General features: G+C 39.4%; 1 protein-coding gene across 2 annotated transcripts in view; it reads left to right on the top strand.

The window, feature by feature from the left end:
• LOC102314322 (interleukin-1 receptor accessory protein-like 1-B) overlaps nucleotides 1–16860 on the top strand; it is a 322298-nt gene that overhangs the window by 14514 nt on the left and 290924 nt on the right. For both annotated transcript variants that reach the window (XM_005919973.3, XM_005919972.3), the window contains exon 2: nucleotides 8149–8246. In XM_005919973.3, coding sequence (XP_005920035.1) covers nucleotides 8165–8246 — 82 coding nt within the window. In that variant the 5' untranslated portion in view covers nucleotides 8149–8164. The remainder of the gene's footprint in view (nucleotides 1–8148; nucleotides 8247–16860) is intronic.

The following is a 16860-nucleotide window of genomic DNA, read 5'->3' as shown; positions in this document are numbered from 1 at the left end:
TTTACCTTAAGCAATGTACCGCGGTAACATCTGGGAGTCCCTACAGCACGTTTACAAGAAAAGTCTGCTTTGAGGGTGGTAGCGTTGTTTCAAAGAGTGCTTAATGATCTGCAATGTAGCAAAAGAGAAGCATCATCAGTATTAATTTACCAGTCTGTGAATCATCACTGTAATATTTTGTTATAAATCAATATCCATCAGAGTTCATTTAAAACTTTTAGACAGCTTGAAAAGCACCAACAAACAACTCTTTGACAGTCTGGACAGGTGTCTCTGTTTTGATAAATCAACATCTATTAACGCTGTAAAATTTAGTGGTGAGATGTTGTATAGAGAGTTATTGAGATAACTCAGTTAGACTGATGTTAATTACTTTCATAAACTAGGGATATTCTAAATATAAAGCCAGTGTTACCTGCCATTAACATCTCTGTTTACTGCTTGGCACCATCTCATGACGCCTCTCATGGTCGCCTTCCAAGAACCCTCAACCTCTCCTCTGCTTTCACGTCTTCTTCTCGGTAGCTCCCGAAGGATCTCGCTTTAGCCTTGCCCTGGAATATCCAAAGAGAGTTTCATTCATTTAATGTCATAGTTATTTCCCTGACAGCCAGGCGGGATAAAGAATCTAGTTAGCAGTCAGCTCAGGGACTGGGACTAAGACTTGGACATGACTGCAAAGACAGTTTGTATGTGTGCCTGTGTGTGTATGTTTGTGTGTGTCCTTAGATTCCCTTGCAACTGTTTTTCCACCTGATGGTTCACTAAAAACTCCTAAGACCAAAAACTGTATAGTGCATCAGTCACATTTGACCCATTTTGCAACCACAGCTATCCCCATCTTATACCCTTTAGATGGAATGCAGTTTTAAGGCACTTGAACTTTTCTGACCTGGAAGCTACATATACTGTCTATGCTAGGACCCTACTCATGCAGGCCTATAATCTGATCAGTGAACCTCTTGAACTTCTTGGCAACCACCAGTGGCTGGAACAAATATGTGATATGTAAGAAATTGACAAGGGATTGCTGGAGATTGAAAGCGCAAAATTGATTGCAACAAGCAATGACACTGTTAAAAGTACAATGCAAACTGTAAATATGGACTATAGTATTTGCCTTCAAAATAATTGTTGCACCTCTTGATATTTGAAGCTGTAAGGCAAAACCTTTAATTTGAAGGTGAACATTTTGCTGTTTGCGTTGCATTTTTGCAGGTTTCCCTACAGCTCAAGGATTAATAGTGATTGTTTGCTGACAAGTCAGTGTCTTCCACGTAAACTATGGATGACCACTGCAATTTGCTAGCAATCAAAGCAATCACAATGAAGATTTTGTGTATTTCCTGACCAATCACCAGTTGGTCGGGGAATGCAATACTTATAAAATGCTTATTGCTCTGAGGCAAAATCATGAGGTTGAAAAAGTGATAATTACAATGTGTTCCAGGAATCATAAAAGCAAATTATTCCCATCCCCTCAGTAATATTTCTGGAAATGTAGTCTGTCGTTTTCTACTTTAACATGCAGGCAGTAGTTCTCACGTTTTTTTGGAGTCATTTTGATATAATTTTAAGCAAAATGATGTTCCTAAAATTGTCAAAGGGGTGTTGAAACAACATGTGAACAATCCTGTAGCGAGTTAAACATTTGCATAAAACGTATTAATACTTCAATGAATCGTGCAGAGAGGTGAAATGAATGAATATGTGACAGACTTGTCCAAAATCTCTTGGGGACTGGGTATGTGCCAAGCTCTTTAAATAGGTTGCTGTGGTTTTGTCTGACTCAATGACCTCAGCATTTTTAAAATTCTCGCAGCATGGCACCCTCATGAAAATAAAATGAGATTGGCATCATATTGTAGCTAGATGGTTAACTAATAAGAAACTCCCATTTCCCAAAGCACATAGCCAGTAGCCTCAATGTGTCACTTAGCATCCATTCAAATATGCAGTTTTAAAACTGCTTTATTCTTACCACAAATGGCAGCTAATGAAAACCGTTGCATACATTTTTGCTACTCAACCACTTTTTGCTGCTTGTTATTTATTCACATGTGTGCCCTTGATCATTAAAAGCCATTTTTCTTCTGGTTCCTGCACCAAACAATGACGTTTATGGTATTAAACATGTGAATTTGAAAAACAACCGCTTCTTTCTCTTTCACTTCCTGGGTACATATCAGGAACATGGAGGCTTGCAAGGCAAGGTTATTAGATAATCTAAAATGGAAAAATTCAGTGAAGAGAGCACAGACTGTGGGTGGGAGATTGTGGGTGTGTGTGCGTCAGCCAAGGGTGTAAGGGCCTGAAAAGTGTTTTTCACAAATAGAAATGTTAATAACTCACCAAGCAGAGTAGATATCAATTTATCGAGTGGAGGTAGGGGACAGAGGGGTAACGGCTAGAGGCAGTGAGGCTGTATGTCCATAATGAGTAAGCACATGTTATGTTTGGGAATTTTTTTTCTTTTTGGCATTATGTGAATCAAATCACCCGTAGTGACCTTGGTAAGAACAAAGTTAAAATTAGATCCTGCATTTTTTTTTTTTTACCTTTAAATGACTGTATTATTTGTAAAAATTTTTGAGAACTACAAAAAGACTCGGAGAGCACATCCTCTGCCAAGACCAGTGCCTTCGTTTCTGCTTCTTTTGGCTTCTCCCTGTAGAGGTCACCAAAGCGGATCATCTGTCTCCATCTCACCCTATGTCTAGAGGTATTCCCCTTTTCCTCCTGCCTGGCAACTCCATGCTTAAAATCCTTTGACCAGTTTACAAATTTTGTCATTTTAAAAGAAAGAATGCACACCAAGTTATAACGAAGTACGTCTTTGCCTGTGGTCTAAATCTGCACCACATTTCATGACTTTCACTTTGGCAGTTTTACATAAACTACCAGACAGACTTTCACTTTAAAATTGCCAGTCAGCATTCCTGTGAAAAAGAGTAATGATTGTATAATTTTGACACACATGGCCGTCAGACTGAGCCAAGGTTTGAATCCAGGATGAAACGCTCAGCAATGGATGAACAAACACAGACAAAGAGTCCAAGTTTTACACTTCAGTTCAATCAAAGCTCCAGCCCACAGATCTGAAATCTTTACCCAATAACCGGGACAAGAATTTATGTCATCCGAATTTGTCCGTAATAGCTTCTTCCTGTTAGTTCCCATTGGTTTCCCGGGTAACAGAGAAACGAACGTCATCAAGAAACATCAGATATGACTGAGGAAGAAGGAAAGGGGACCCTCAATGTGAACTCCCAAAAGTGTGTGACAGAGCAAGAGAGATATAAAATTAGAGATCCGTATAAATCATCATCTCAAAGTCCATCTGGCGAGCTGTACTAAAGCGTTAAAGTCTCGGTCATAGATTTGCGAAACTGTTTGTGCGTGACTCTGAGATGCACTCCTTGGGGCTAACTCTGAACCCCGAGAGTGTTGAGAGAGTGCCCCATCTCTCTTCCTGAACCCTCCTCAAAAATAATTGAATTTTGGATGGATCCACTGAGAAGGAAGCACTGTCAGGGTAAAGACGAAAGTGGAGGCTTGAGGAAAAAAACAATCAAGGAATGAGAGGCAGGTGACAGCACCTTTTGGATGAGCTTCTCTTTAAAGGATGATACACTGTGAAATGTTTGACAGGACAAGCTTTCACAGGGGGATTTTTGAGGGAGGATTTAAAAAACCCCAAAAAACAATTTCATATTTTTCTTGGACATCTAGTATCCATTCATTTCTTGAAGGAGGATATCTCTTCTTTCCACTCTATTGTGTTTCTGATCATATTTCTGACAGTTCGACAGCTGCACTGAATCTTTCCCTTCTCAATGGCTCATAACCATGTGCCAAGAAGTAAGACGATAGCGACAATAATACATCGAAACGCGTTTCATGATTACTGATAACAACTTGGGTGTTTGACCTCAATAAGCCCTTGAGTATGTGGCCATCTTCTTAAACATACTCCAGCAACATCAGACCCAGAGCATGAAAGTTAGACAACACAAGTCTAACTTAATTATATTTTTTCTTGGACTTGTCGGGTATGAGTGCAGTCAAACATTCCTGCTGGCTACAAGCCCTGTCTGCCACCAGCAATCAGATCACTTTCATTGGCTTTCATGCCAGTCTACTCAATACTCGAGTAATCAGTGCAATCAATTTTGAAACTATGGACTGCTTGAACTCTGGCAAATTTATGCTTTGTATTGGACAGACCGATAAAAAAGGAGTAACCACAGAGTGTTGTTATAATTAACCGATCATGCTGGGAGGAGGAAGATGATAGGATATTTAGGGTTAGAGAGATATCTTGTTAAACAAAAAAAGCAAGCTGTTCAAAGTCGACTGCAGCCATAAAAAAAAGCTTCAAACACCAACCTCAGTGAGAAATGATGGATTGCAAACACAAGAAAACCTGGCTGCCAGATGAATGCATCAGCTTGTATGCCGAATTAATATATTTTGTGCTTTTTGCATGACGTTTCACAATTGTTCACAAAACGCTCAAAAGTTTCACCTGATGCTCAAATATGCCCGAAGTGAACGGAATTCTGTTTTTCATGTTGGCACAAAATAGCAACCACTTACTCTGCAAACATTTTTTTTACAAGCTCAACTAAGGGCTGCCTTCTGCAGTTGAATTCAGGACAACCACACCCACGATTGATGGGATTGACAGCCACAGGCCCACATCATACAGTCAGGTCCATGTGTTTTTGGACAGTGGCACAGCATTTGTAATTATTCCTCTGTATAACATCACAGTGGAGTTGAAATCATTGATGTGATTGAAGTGCAGACCTTCAGCTTCAATTCAAGGGGTTTCAGCAGTAACCAGAAAATTGATTGACATGCAGTTTTATGGGCTTGGATTTTTGTTTTTATTTTTTTAAACTGGCAATATGTGGTCCAACGAATGAAAACTAAAGTGGGTGATCACAAATTCTTTCCTTGGTTAAGAAAATCTTCTTCACCACATCAAAGTAAGTCAAGTTAAGGCAAATTCAGTGTCTGCAATCAAGAGATATCTTCATGAATGTAGCCACAAAGGGTTTACAACAAGGTGCAAACCATTGACTACACTCACGAACAAGAATGACAAATAAGAGTTTGCCAGAAAACATCTGAAAGAGCCTGCACAGCTGTGAAAAGTATACTTTGGAGAGACCAAGACTAATTTGTACCAGACAGATGGGCAGAGAAAAGTATAGAAAGAGCTAATAAATCATATCGCATCATCTGTTAAACATGGTGGAGACAATGTTACAGCATGGGCCTGTGAAACTGGATCACTAGTGTTTATTGATGATGTGAATGCTGATTGAAGTAGCAGGATATATTCTGAAGTCTACAGGGCTGTACTCTGGATGGATAATAAGCCAAAGCATAGTGCAAAAGCAACCAAAGAGTTTTTCAAGACAAAGAAATGGGACATTCTTCGATGTCCTTAATCTGAACCCAATAGAGCACGCTTACTCTGAAGACAAAACTGAAGGCAGAAAGTCACAAACGTGTACCAACTTACGTTGGCTGCATCAAAGGCCCCACAGAGCATCTCAAGGGAGGAAACACAGTAGTTACTCCATGGCTTCTAGAGTTCAAGGAGTCACTCATTCCAGAGGGTTTAAGAAAAGTACCTTATATTCCTATATTTAAATTTATGTTAGTCTTCCTATTTTCAGGGGCTAATCAGTAACTGGACACACTGTGTATAAAAATGGATGTAATATCTAAATTTCTATTTTAATACTTTTGTTAAACCCCTGGAAATAGAGCTGAAATTCTGTGCTTTAATCACATCTTGATTTTCTGACTTAAAATTCACTGTGGTAGTATACAAAAGGAAAATTACAAAGGATCTGCCATTATCCTAAATGTATGGCCCAAACTGTTAGTACAGTGTGCACAAGGTTTTTTCACAATTCAAAAACTTTGACTTGGAACAACATAAGCAAAGTTTTATCAGCACTGTATGGAGGATTCCTTACAAAACACTGGTGTTGCATCTATGTTCAGCACTGGGAAGACTCACTGCATACACAGAGCCCACAGAACAGGACATCATTTGGTCCAGACTGAGTCTGTTTACCCTGCTGCTCTTCTGGCAGGAGATGCAAGAGTCTGCTGACGGCGGGGCAGCTTCTTCTCTCAGACTGTAAGACTTTTCAACACCCCTTGAAGTTCACCATCAATAAAGGCTCAAATGTCAATAATCCAAACTAACTTTGCTCTATATAGTCCACATCACACCCTAAAAAAATAAACTAGTTTTAACATATATTTTAATGATAAAACACTGAATGCAGTGCTTAATTTATTTATTTATTTTTGGAGGATAAAGCTGGCATTGCATATCCTATTTTGTCTCTTTGCTTTTATCCATTTTTGTAATATCATACCACGATACCTTACTGTTGCATGTCTGTACACTTGGATCATATATTTCTCAAGTTCCTATGAAAAAATAGACCAGTATCTTCAACAACAGCTTTGTGAAACTTGAATTATGGAGCCAATTTCCTCCCACTACCTGATTCTTCTGTATATTTAAACCCATCATTTGTTCCTATCTTGGCAAAGCTATATTTACACCCCAAGAGAATAAGAGCATTACTGTATTTTCCTCATCAGTATAGTCAGTACCAACAAAATTAATTACAGCACATCACGAGTGCACTTTCTTAACCTTTTCAGTGGTGCTCTCTTTGATTTTTACAGTCTTGGATATCACTGTTAGCCGCAGGGACACAGAACAGAACTGGTGATTCAGTTACTTCCTCTGTGTTCAAACCAAAGAAAGGGGCCACAGGTTTTGTGCTAATGTTGCAGACTTGCACCCACCATGGAAAACTAATTAAAAAGATAAGATTTTTCTGTAGTGACGTGTAGCTTTTCTGAGGTGGCATTGGTTGCAGAAAGCAAGAGCCGATGACAATAAGCCTTTGACAAGAGGGAACGCAGCAATGTCGCATATTTGGCTGCTGCCCAGTTTCGCATGCCTCCGAATTTCTCAAGAGTTATTGTGACTGTTCAGAGTTTCTCCAAAAAGGCTTTCTGATACAGCTTTTCAGGCTTCAATGTGAAGCATCTTTGTCCTGACTGAAATGCCATTTGAAGGACCCTTGTAGCCTATGGAGGAATTTTAGAACCAAGTGTATTGCTGAGGAATGTTTGTAGCTGCTGGCAAAGTCTGAATAAACACTATTAACTGCAGCGAACTTTGGGCCCATCTGTTTTATCTTAGATTAAATTGGCTTGAAGGTGTACTTTATCATCTCACTAATAAATCAAAGAATCCCTGTGTGTTCGTCAATCCATCATTTTCAGCATACTCCTGTGTATTGCAGGGGACCCGAGTAAGCGCAGAGATGGTTTGGGGCAGTTGTTGTCTTTAATGCAAAGATACATTTCTTTTCTTTATTAGGAAACAGACCTGTCTTGCATATTACATTAAAATATCCCATAATACATACATCATAATGACAGTTAATTCAGTGTTTAAGTTCATCATTCTAGCACACACATGGATTCAGGCAGGAATTCGTAATTGGAGTGTAATAGCTTTAAACCTACTGCGTTTGACTGGCATCGATTGAAATGCCATCTTATCCCCATTATCACCGCAATTAGTGTCACTACAAGCTACAATTTAAGGAGTTTTCAATATATTAAGCCAGATTCACTGTTATCCACTTCTCACAGAGCATTTCCGAACATTTGTGCTCACAGAGAGATCTGAGCAGGCACCTGATTGTGTTATTTTGGTTGCAAGTAAAGGGGGATGAGTGTTGAAGGCAGTTGACAAAGCAGAAAAGCCTGGTTTGGCTTGATAGAGATGCGTCTTGACATTTCATTAACAGCATTGCCCTGATTATACAATAAGTCCCTGAAGAGGTGCTAATATAAATAAAGCAGAAGCAGATAAACAAAATTTGCACATAGAGATGCTGATTTTTTTCCAACTGACCTTAAGGCTGATAGAAACTCTGTAATTATTGGCTCAGGACCTCTTTTTTTTTTTTTTTAAGGAAACATCTTCTGCCAAAATCATTGTCTTTTATTTTTCTTGGATGGTTTGAGCACATTCACAGCTTGCCTCAGTATGGAGTTATAACACATGCTTTTCTTTCTTTGTAGGACTGATAAAAAAAAAATGAAAGCTCCCATCCCTCTTCTGATCCTGCTTCATGCTGTTGTGGTCCACTGCCTGAAAGTTGTGTCGAAGAGAGGCTCAGGTAAGTCTCATCTCTGTACGGAGTATTGTGCAAAAGTCGTGAGCCACCTCACACTTCCAAGGACCCAGGCTCGTAATTTTAAAAAAGTGGCCTTGAACAATAGTTTGAGCTTTCTGAAGGTCTTTCAAAGTTGTTCTTTGAATGTTGGCTGCTTTTACACTAATTGTCAGTTTAGTCCTGACCATTTTCACAGGAATACAACACTGTATCTACACATAAATTGCAGTGTTGGGCACTTTCTGCCTGTCACAAAACGTATAATGTTTCCCAGTTTCTTTACCTGAATCTCTGCTAAATGCCAAACATACAGTAACATTATGGCAGACATAAAATAGTCTTTTTATTCAGCAAAGCCTGGTATAGGGCCGGAGAGGTCCTGCACTTTTGCAGAAGTCTCGTCAGAAATGGTCTCAGTGGAAGGGTGGCTGTCAAGAAGCCATTCTTAAGGAAGGGAAACTGGGAGAAAAGGTTGATTTATGGCAAATTACACAAGAACTGGACTGAAAGAGAGTCAACAGATCTCATGAAATTCAAATTTGACAACAGTTTAAAACAGAAATTTCAATGTGTACAGAGGAGGTCAGGAAAGAGAGGCAGCCATCTGGAAAACACGGTGGAGACACTGTCATGGTTTGGGTCTTCAGAAAGCCAGTGGTGTTGTGGGTGGATTGGCCTCCACAGAGCCTGGACCTCAACAGTAGTGGAAGATCATCTTGAACATCAGAAAACAGAGCAAAAGGCAGCCAAAATCTAAAGAGTTTTGAATGTCCTTCAAGAAGCCTGGAGAACTGCTTTAAGAAACGACTGGAAAGCTGCCTATGAGAGTTGTGCTGAAGAATAAAAGCGGCCATACCATATATCAACTATGATTTGAATTTGATTGCTCATTGGAACTCTCCAAACTCTGATTTTGTCTTATGTGTTGTATTTCCATTTATGCTTGCACGTTTCAAAAAGTCACTATACCTAATTCACGTTTTGCTAGTAAAATATAAAGAAATGATATTGGCTCAAGACTTTTGCACAATGCTGCATATGTAAATAGTTTTAACATTACTCCATATTCAACAGTACCTACAACAACCACATTAATTTGCAGATATTTCCTTGAACCTACCAAAACTTCATCAAGGCTCAGTGTTTGCTGTAATAGAGCGAAATCACATGGTCCCACACTATGGCATTTGGAGAGTAGTCATCATACTCTGTTACCAGCTGCAAACATGTGGTATGGCTAGCTGTGTGTGTTTGTACGTCTCAATTAGAAGTGAGCAATATAGCTTCAAAAATATATCATGGTATTTCAAGAAGTCATTACAGGAAAAAAAATACTGAACGTTTTATCGATCCTTGCAGGCTGCAAACAGCAGCATTTATAAGTAAATAAATGAGGGGCATTTTCCATCCCTCTTTTCCGACGTGTGACTGTCACTGATCTAAGACTACCTAATTGGAATCTACTGAAACAAGGTGCAGGCAGCAGTTGCATTACACTGCAATAGTAGTGACACAGGATTATATCCAGCTACAGCATAAACCAAATGTAGGCACAAAAGTAGCCTAGGTAGTAAAAGTGTAACATAACTACTTAATTTTGTTTAAGAATCATTGAAGTTAACATAACCTGAAAAAAGTTTTCTACCTGTGATGTTGTAACTTTTACCTGCTGCAACCACATCAGTAATTTCCATCCACCATTTGCTCTTCCTGTCATATGGAGCCCAACTACCCAGTGCTAGTTTTGCATTTGTGTCTCAAATTACCAGCTACTTACTGTCTATGCCCTTGTAGCCTGGTTGTACTCTATGTTTTTCCTCAAATGGTGAAACAAGTTTGTTGTTTTCACCTTTGGTGGGAACAGCTATGTTGGAGATTGTTGAGGTAGCTCCTTTTATAGGTAGTAAATCATCACTGGAGGTAGGGCTGTGCGATATGACCAAAATCTCATATCCCGATATAAGAATTCTATCGTCCGATAACGATATAAATCACAAAAATTTAACATTTTCTGTAAATTCTGTGAATCTCGGGCAGCTCGTCTTGCGGGAAGTGTTTCCAGCTGCGTGTCGTGTACTTGGAGTCGAGTGTTTTAACCGATGCATGAAACGATACATTTTTAGACATAAGTTGTAACAGCCGCCGTTTTCTTTGTGAGTATTTATTACACGGCGTGCTGCGGGGAAAATCCTGTTCTAACGTTTGAGTCTAAGGTTTATTTTTTAGCACCTGGCGGCTCTTTTTTACTTCTCATCCATAAATAATCTGCTCTTTCATGTGATTCAGTTTATTTTGAAAGGTTTATGTGGAACATAAACAAGCGGACACGCGATGCTGTTACCGTCGTTGTTGCTAACCACAACGCATAAAAACAGTCGCTTCTCCGTCCGTAGTGGGGTTATATAAAATATAAGAGAAAGAGAGAACTTTAAGAAATTAATATAGCCACTACAGTGACCATCAAAACAATGAAAAAATATTGCCGTAAACAGTTTATTTTGCGACACCACGAAACAAACAATAGCGTAAAATGAAACGATAGACGTTTTTATATCGAACAGCCCTAATTGGAGGCTAACGCATGGCTCTTGCTCTCAGACATGCTTGGGCTTGTCTCGTTGTTGTGTGCAATAGAGAATGTAAATGCACTGTAGCAATGTTACAACAACAACATTCTTGTATCACATAAAAATTTATACCAGTATTATTAGGATAATATTGTGGCTGATGTAATACGGCACAGCCCTGCTGTCAGCATGGCACAGTGTGCCTCTGGAAGCACATATTGTAACAGGAAATACCACCTAGGCTGGTTTTGAGATGTAGGGGGTGTTTATATATCTGTACTTTGTAGACAGATTCAGCCAGTGCAATTATTCAGTCACACATGTGTATTGGGTTCAGTAAAGGTGAACTTCAAAGATGGGTGTGGTGCAATCCATGAGTTATATAGTCAGGAAAAGCCAGAAGTAGTGCAGCCAAGGGGTCTCCTTTTTTCTCTAAATACTAAATAACCTTTAATCTTCTTTTGCTCAAAGCTGTTTTTATGATCCTTCTGTTTTGTTTTTAATAATCTAACCTAAAATCTTTACATCAAATCCCCTTTTTAACACTGCAGGCTGCAGTTTGCGTTCAGTGTGTACTTCCGTTGCACAGCCAGTCAATGCAATGAACACTGCTTAGTTCAATAGTATGTGCTGGTGAGAGGAAGACACCCAATGTTCTTGGTTCTTTCTTTTTCTAGGCATGGGAAATGCACTATTGCTGCATCGAGCCTGTTAAAGTGATGACAGTTAACATTCCAGACAAACCCAGGATGATGACAAAATCAAGCGATGCATCATGCATCAGGTGGCATGCTGGTTACAGAGTTTTTATGTTGGCTAAATGACTGCCAGCATGTTTGATGGCAGTTTGGAAAATAACATGAACAAAGAAAATAAACCAAAAAAACTAAGGGAAACAATGTGGGTTATATACACACCAGGGAGACAGGAAACATGTTATATTATAATATTATATGAAAAGAAGTACATGCCTGAAAGTCCCGCATATTAGCATTCTCACACTTAAAAGAAGCCAGTTTAATAGTGAGTGAAACAATGATCGGTGAGTATTTTTTTCCTGATGGACTAATCATGGAGTTGTGGCCTGTGTAGAAAATCAGATGTTTACATGAGCGTCTCATGTCTCCATCTTAAGAGTAATTAAAAATGTAGATGCAAGCTAGAAATATCAACACTGGCATATATAAGGCAGTGTACTGCCAGTCTTTTCTTTTCTTTTTTTGCAACAGCTGCTTGCATCTAATATCTTTTTACCAATGCATATTGGACGCAGGTGCGGGGATGGCCCAAGGTTCATCAAAGGGCTTTCTGCTTTTCCAGCAGAAGTCCCCACGGGCCATCTCTTCGGATGCTTCACGAGCCATTGCCTGGGGCAAGGATTTGAAACGTGTCCACTGATAAATGAACACCCCGTTCGAGCCAGACCTCTGGCTTTTGTTCCTTTTCTTTTAGATTGCACAGCTTTATTAGAAGCCACACTGGTTGCAAGTTAAAGCTACATTGTAAAAATGGGATTCTGGGCAATGAAAGCCAGTTTGAAATTGCATTGCTTTCATTTTTATGGAACAGAAAGAAGCAGCGGGAGTGGGCAGGTGAGTATCCCAGTGATGCAGGTGTTTTGTTTTTGTTTTTTTTAAATCGGTGTTTCTTTTGTTTCAGACAAATCTAGTGGAGGGTTTGTTTTTACATTTTTTTTGTTTGCTTTTTTATGTTGCATGTTTATTGCATAAAGTATCTGGGTTTATGTTCTCATTCAAGAGCCAAAACTTGAATCACAGCATGGCTTTTCTTTGATAGAAGTCCTGGCGTGTGGAGGACGTGTTATATACTGTCAAAATCCTGCAAACAATTCAAGTTTTGGTTGGCTTTTACAGCTGTAAAGCTTTTACTTGCCAAACGCTTTGGCTCAAATGTGGAAATACATCAATTTAAATGGCCTGGCCTGGTAAATGGTCGTTACTAGTCCCTAAGGACCCCAAAGCGCTTTACACATTCAGTCATCCACCCATTCACACACACATTCACACACTGGTGATGGCAAGCTACATTGTAGCCACAGCCACCCTGGGGCGCACTGACAGAGGCGAGGCTGCCGGACACTGGCGCCACCGGGCCCTCTGACCACCACCACCACATTTAGTGTAAACCAGAACAGTTAAAGGAAAAAGGAAAAATCAATAAGTCAAATGTTTGAATCTCTAGTAAGACAAATGCATGGGGCTTTACTGTATACTGTGAAAACTGTTTCAGCCCATTAAGTGAAATTCAACAACCTGACTGACTTCCTTAGGCACGAAGACTCTGTGATGTTGCACTTGCCTTCTGTTTTGCCGGGTCACACAATCACACAAAACCTGCAGAGCGCTGCACACGTGCACTGCTATCATCCGTACATTATTAAATTCCAAACACTCATCTCTGAGTAATGCTTTGTCTGCATTTGTACTCTGAGTGGAACGGTGCAAAAACATGCACCGCATATCTGCCATACTAATCCTCAGCATGCATAGGTAGCACAATGTATGCGTTTGTCCTCTGCTGTGGTTCCTCTTTGTTAGAATGCTGATATGGCCTGAATGGTTGGGCGAACAGAATAATTATGTGTATTTTTGCTTAATACAGCATATCAAGATAGATGTTGGAGTAAACCCCCAACCCTCCCAACTCCTGGATGCACTTCCACTGTTCGGTATTTTCAGGAGACGATGTTCAATCCATTTTTTTGGAGTCAGGTTTCTTTAACTTGAAACATCTTGTACGGTTGTTTCTTGGAGGCTATTGTGTGTACGGACACCAGCACTAACAGGTGAAAATCACTTATTTGAGAATTGTTCATTCATTTCTCATTAAATAATGAACTATACCCAGAAGTCTTCATTTATTACTCTAGCTCTGAGAGCAATTGCTGACATTTAAAGGAGGAAAAATGCAGAAACAAATGATTTAGGAGGCCTTTTGATAAATATTTGGCACAGACAGCAAAATTATGAGTTGGAAAGTCATTTTTGGACAATTTGTGTAATCAAAGTTTCTGATCTGTGCTTGGTCATTAAAAAAGTGCCTTCTAATAATGGGTTGTGTTGCTGTTATTGTTTTAAATGCACAATCAGCTCCCTTGTTGGCCACTTTTGCTGTACTATACAATAGCTGCTCAGCAGAGCTGTGTGATGAATCCCTGAAAGTGCAGGTTTTGTTACTCGTTGGTGAGCTGAATGGAGAAGAGTCCTCTTTCGATGCAGCGCACAGCCATTTTTGATTTGATATGAAATAGAAACTTGAGAGATCACATAAGGTCTCTCTTTAGCCTCTCTGAGGTAATAACTATGCATTTATTCTTCTTCTCACCTCTGAACATGGATTACAATCAGAGTGAAAAGGAGCTTCAGAGGTCCTGAATGCAGAGCAGAATAAAAGAGCATGCACCTGGGCACTGCAAATGGAGCTAAACAAGTTGAATGCATCCTAAATACAGTAAGAGATTTCTAAAATGTTTCACTGGCAACACCACTACTGTGTTACACTCTGGCTTTTGCTGGGTCCTTTTATCTTTCTGTTGGCCTATTTGCTTGTGTATCTGTTTGAGATATTTACTGCAATGCATCTCAGCTGTTTAACATGTCTGCAAATAAAACACTGGCTGCTTTGTGAACTTGACCTGCAATCAGGCCAACAAATACAGTCTTGCATGAGCTGTCTTTTATTTTTGAAGGGAAAGAAAAACATATTATATGGAAAAGACAGGCTTAACCAACACACTGTTAACTACTGATTTGTTACCAACTGAGGTTCTAGTTTTGCTAATAAAAAAAATGGCTTAAAAAAATCATCACTGGAAAAAATGAACAGTCAACCCATTAAAGTAGCTTTTAATGCAACCAAAGCATCAAAACAGGGACAATTTGCGATGCTGTGGTAATCAAAGACCTCAGAAAGTGATATTTAGTGACTTCAATTAACAATAGCCCAAATCCTGCAGTCTTGAGCGACCGCTCATTTAACTGAATTTACTTCTACGGAGCCAGACTGTCATGTAATTATTAAAAGTGGTCTAGAGCAATAGTCCTTCCAATCCTTTTGAGCGTCTTTCAGAGTTTTTCCATGGAAATTGTCAGCTTTTCCGCTCCTTTTCAGTCCAGTCCATGTATCTCATCATTTTAAGAAGAATGTTTTTCTTGTTTGGCTGTTTAAATCACTAAAACTGGAAAAGGAGAAGGCGAAAGAGAAAGTGTCAGGCCTAAAAACAACATCAACATCAGATGAAAATCATGTCCTAAAGAAATAGGAAAAAATCCACTTGACAGAGAACCTGAAAGATGCTTTACTTTTTACTGAAGCCTCATCAGAAATGATCTCTGAAGGGTGGCTGTCAAGAAGCCTTTCTTAAAGAAGGAAAACTTGGAGAAAAGGCTGAGGTATGCCAAATTACACAAGAACTGGACTGAAAAATGTGGTTTTAGAGAGTGATGAATCCAAATTTGAAATTTTTGGTTCAAATATTCATCATTACAGAGGAGGTCCGGAGAGGTCAACAGTGAGTATCTACCATCTATAAAATAGCGTGTAGGCTTGGTCGTGGTTTGGGGCTGTATTTCAGTCAGTGTCATTGGAGATCTTGTTGAATTTGTTAAAATTATTAATGCAGGAAAGTATGTTTAGATTTGGATCCGCCATGCAGCACCTTCTGGAAAGAATCTAATTGGCAACAGCTTCATTTTTCATCATGACAATGATACTAACACTAACATGTGTTAGTATCATTGTCATTGACATTGCTAATGTCTAGGTAGAAAAACACCCAACAAATGTTCATGGATTGTCCTCCCCAGAGCACAGACGTCAACATTACTGAAGCAGTGTGAGATCGTCTTGACAGAGAACAGAACAAAAGGCAGAAACATTCGAAGAAGAGCTTTAAATGTCTTTCAATTAGCCTCGAGAACTATTCCTGAAGACTCCTTAAAGACATGACAAGACGGCTGCCTAATAGAGTTCAGGCTGTGATGAAGAATTGAGGCGATGATACCAAATATTGACTTTAAACCTCTTTACAAACTCTGTTTTTGCTTTATACGGTATTTCCATTTATGTTTGTACGTGTTTGTCCTAGCAGAAAATAGAGAAATAAAGTATGGCTGAAGACTTTCATACAGGTAGCTAGGTAACCAGGTAGATGTCCTGCTTTGTCATCTATTATATTCTAACTGGGACCATAATTTACAAAATGGACATCATGCTGTATGAAAAAAAAAGACTTAAAACTAGCATGACAGACCATAACATCACTATGGAAATGCTTAAGTCATAAATCAAGTGAGATGCAGGGGTATTTTTTTCATAGACTTCTATATAGTCCGATTACCCTTTACCACCAGAGGAGTCACACACATCTTGCCATTACAAAACAAATAAAGGAAAAAATGCCGTATATTTACCTCGGTTTTTTGTCTTTCATACACCGTCTTGACGGGGAATAAAGCTCAAGTGTGCTATTGATGCACAAACTGTTGGGAAGCATTTTAAAAACAGACTGTCAGACTTTTTATTGTTTGTGATTTATATCTTATGAGGCAGGAGATTAACACTGTCACTGTCGTTTTCCAACCTGTTTTTCTCGCTGCTGATTGGTGGTGTCATCTATTAAAGTTTACTTGTTGCAGTGCTGGAAATATTTCAATTTCACATTCTAGTTTACAGACGTCGCCACCTTGACAAAAACTGTTAGTCCCCCCCCAATGGACGCTGGTGACAGCTGTACAGTCACCATGATATTTGTTGACATTGATTGAGATAAAGTTAGCCTCTCTCCTTCCCCCTGCTGCACAGTCATTAGTCCCCATTTTTTCGCCAGACATTGATGAGTCCCCTGACGAATGATGCTTACCTTTCCACCGCCTCCCAGTAATTCCAGTAATATATTACCCATAACGCTTGGCTCACTGCGAATGCATCATGTAACGCGTCGTGCATATGTAAAAAGACGGCCTCCGACATGCGTTCGCTGTTGGAAATTGAATACTGACACGCTCCTCCACTTCTGCTTTCTATTTTTT

The sequence above is a fragment of the Haplochromis burtoni genome, unplaced genomic scaffold, assembly GCF_018398535.1.
Source record: "Haplochromis burtoni strain Fernald_Lab_line unplaced genomic scaffold, NCSU_Asbu1 Contig_40, whole genome shotgun sequence".
NCBI classification, from domain to species: domain Eukaryota; kingdom Metazoa; phylum Chordata; class Actinopteri; order Cichliformes; family Cichlidae; genus Haplochromis; species Haplochromis burtoni.
The sequence above is the reverse complement of the archived record's forward strand: the minus strand, read 5'-3'. Positions and strand labels throughout refer to the sequence as shown.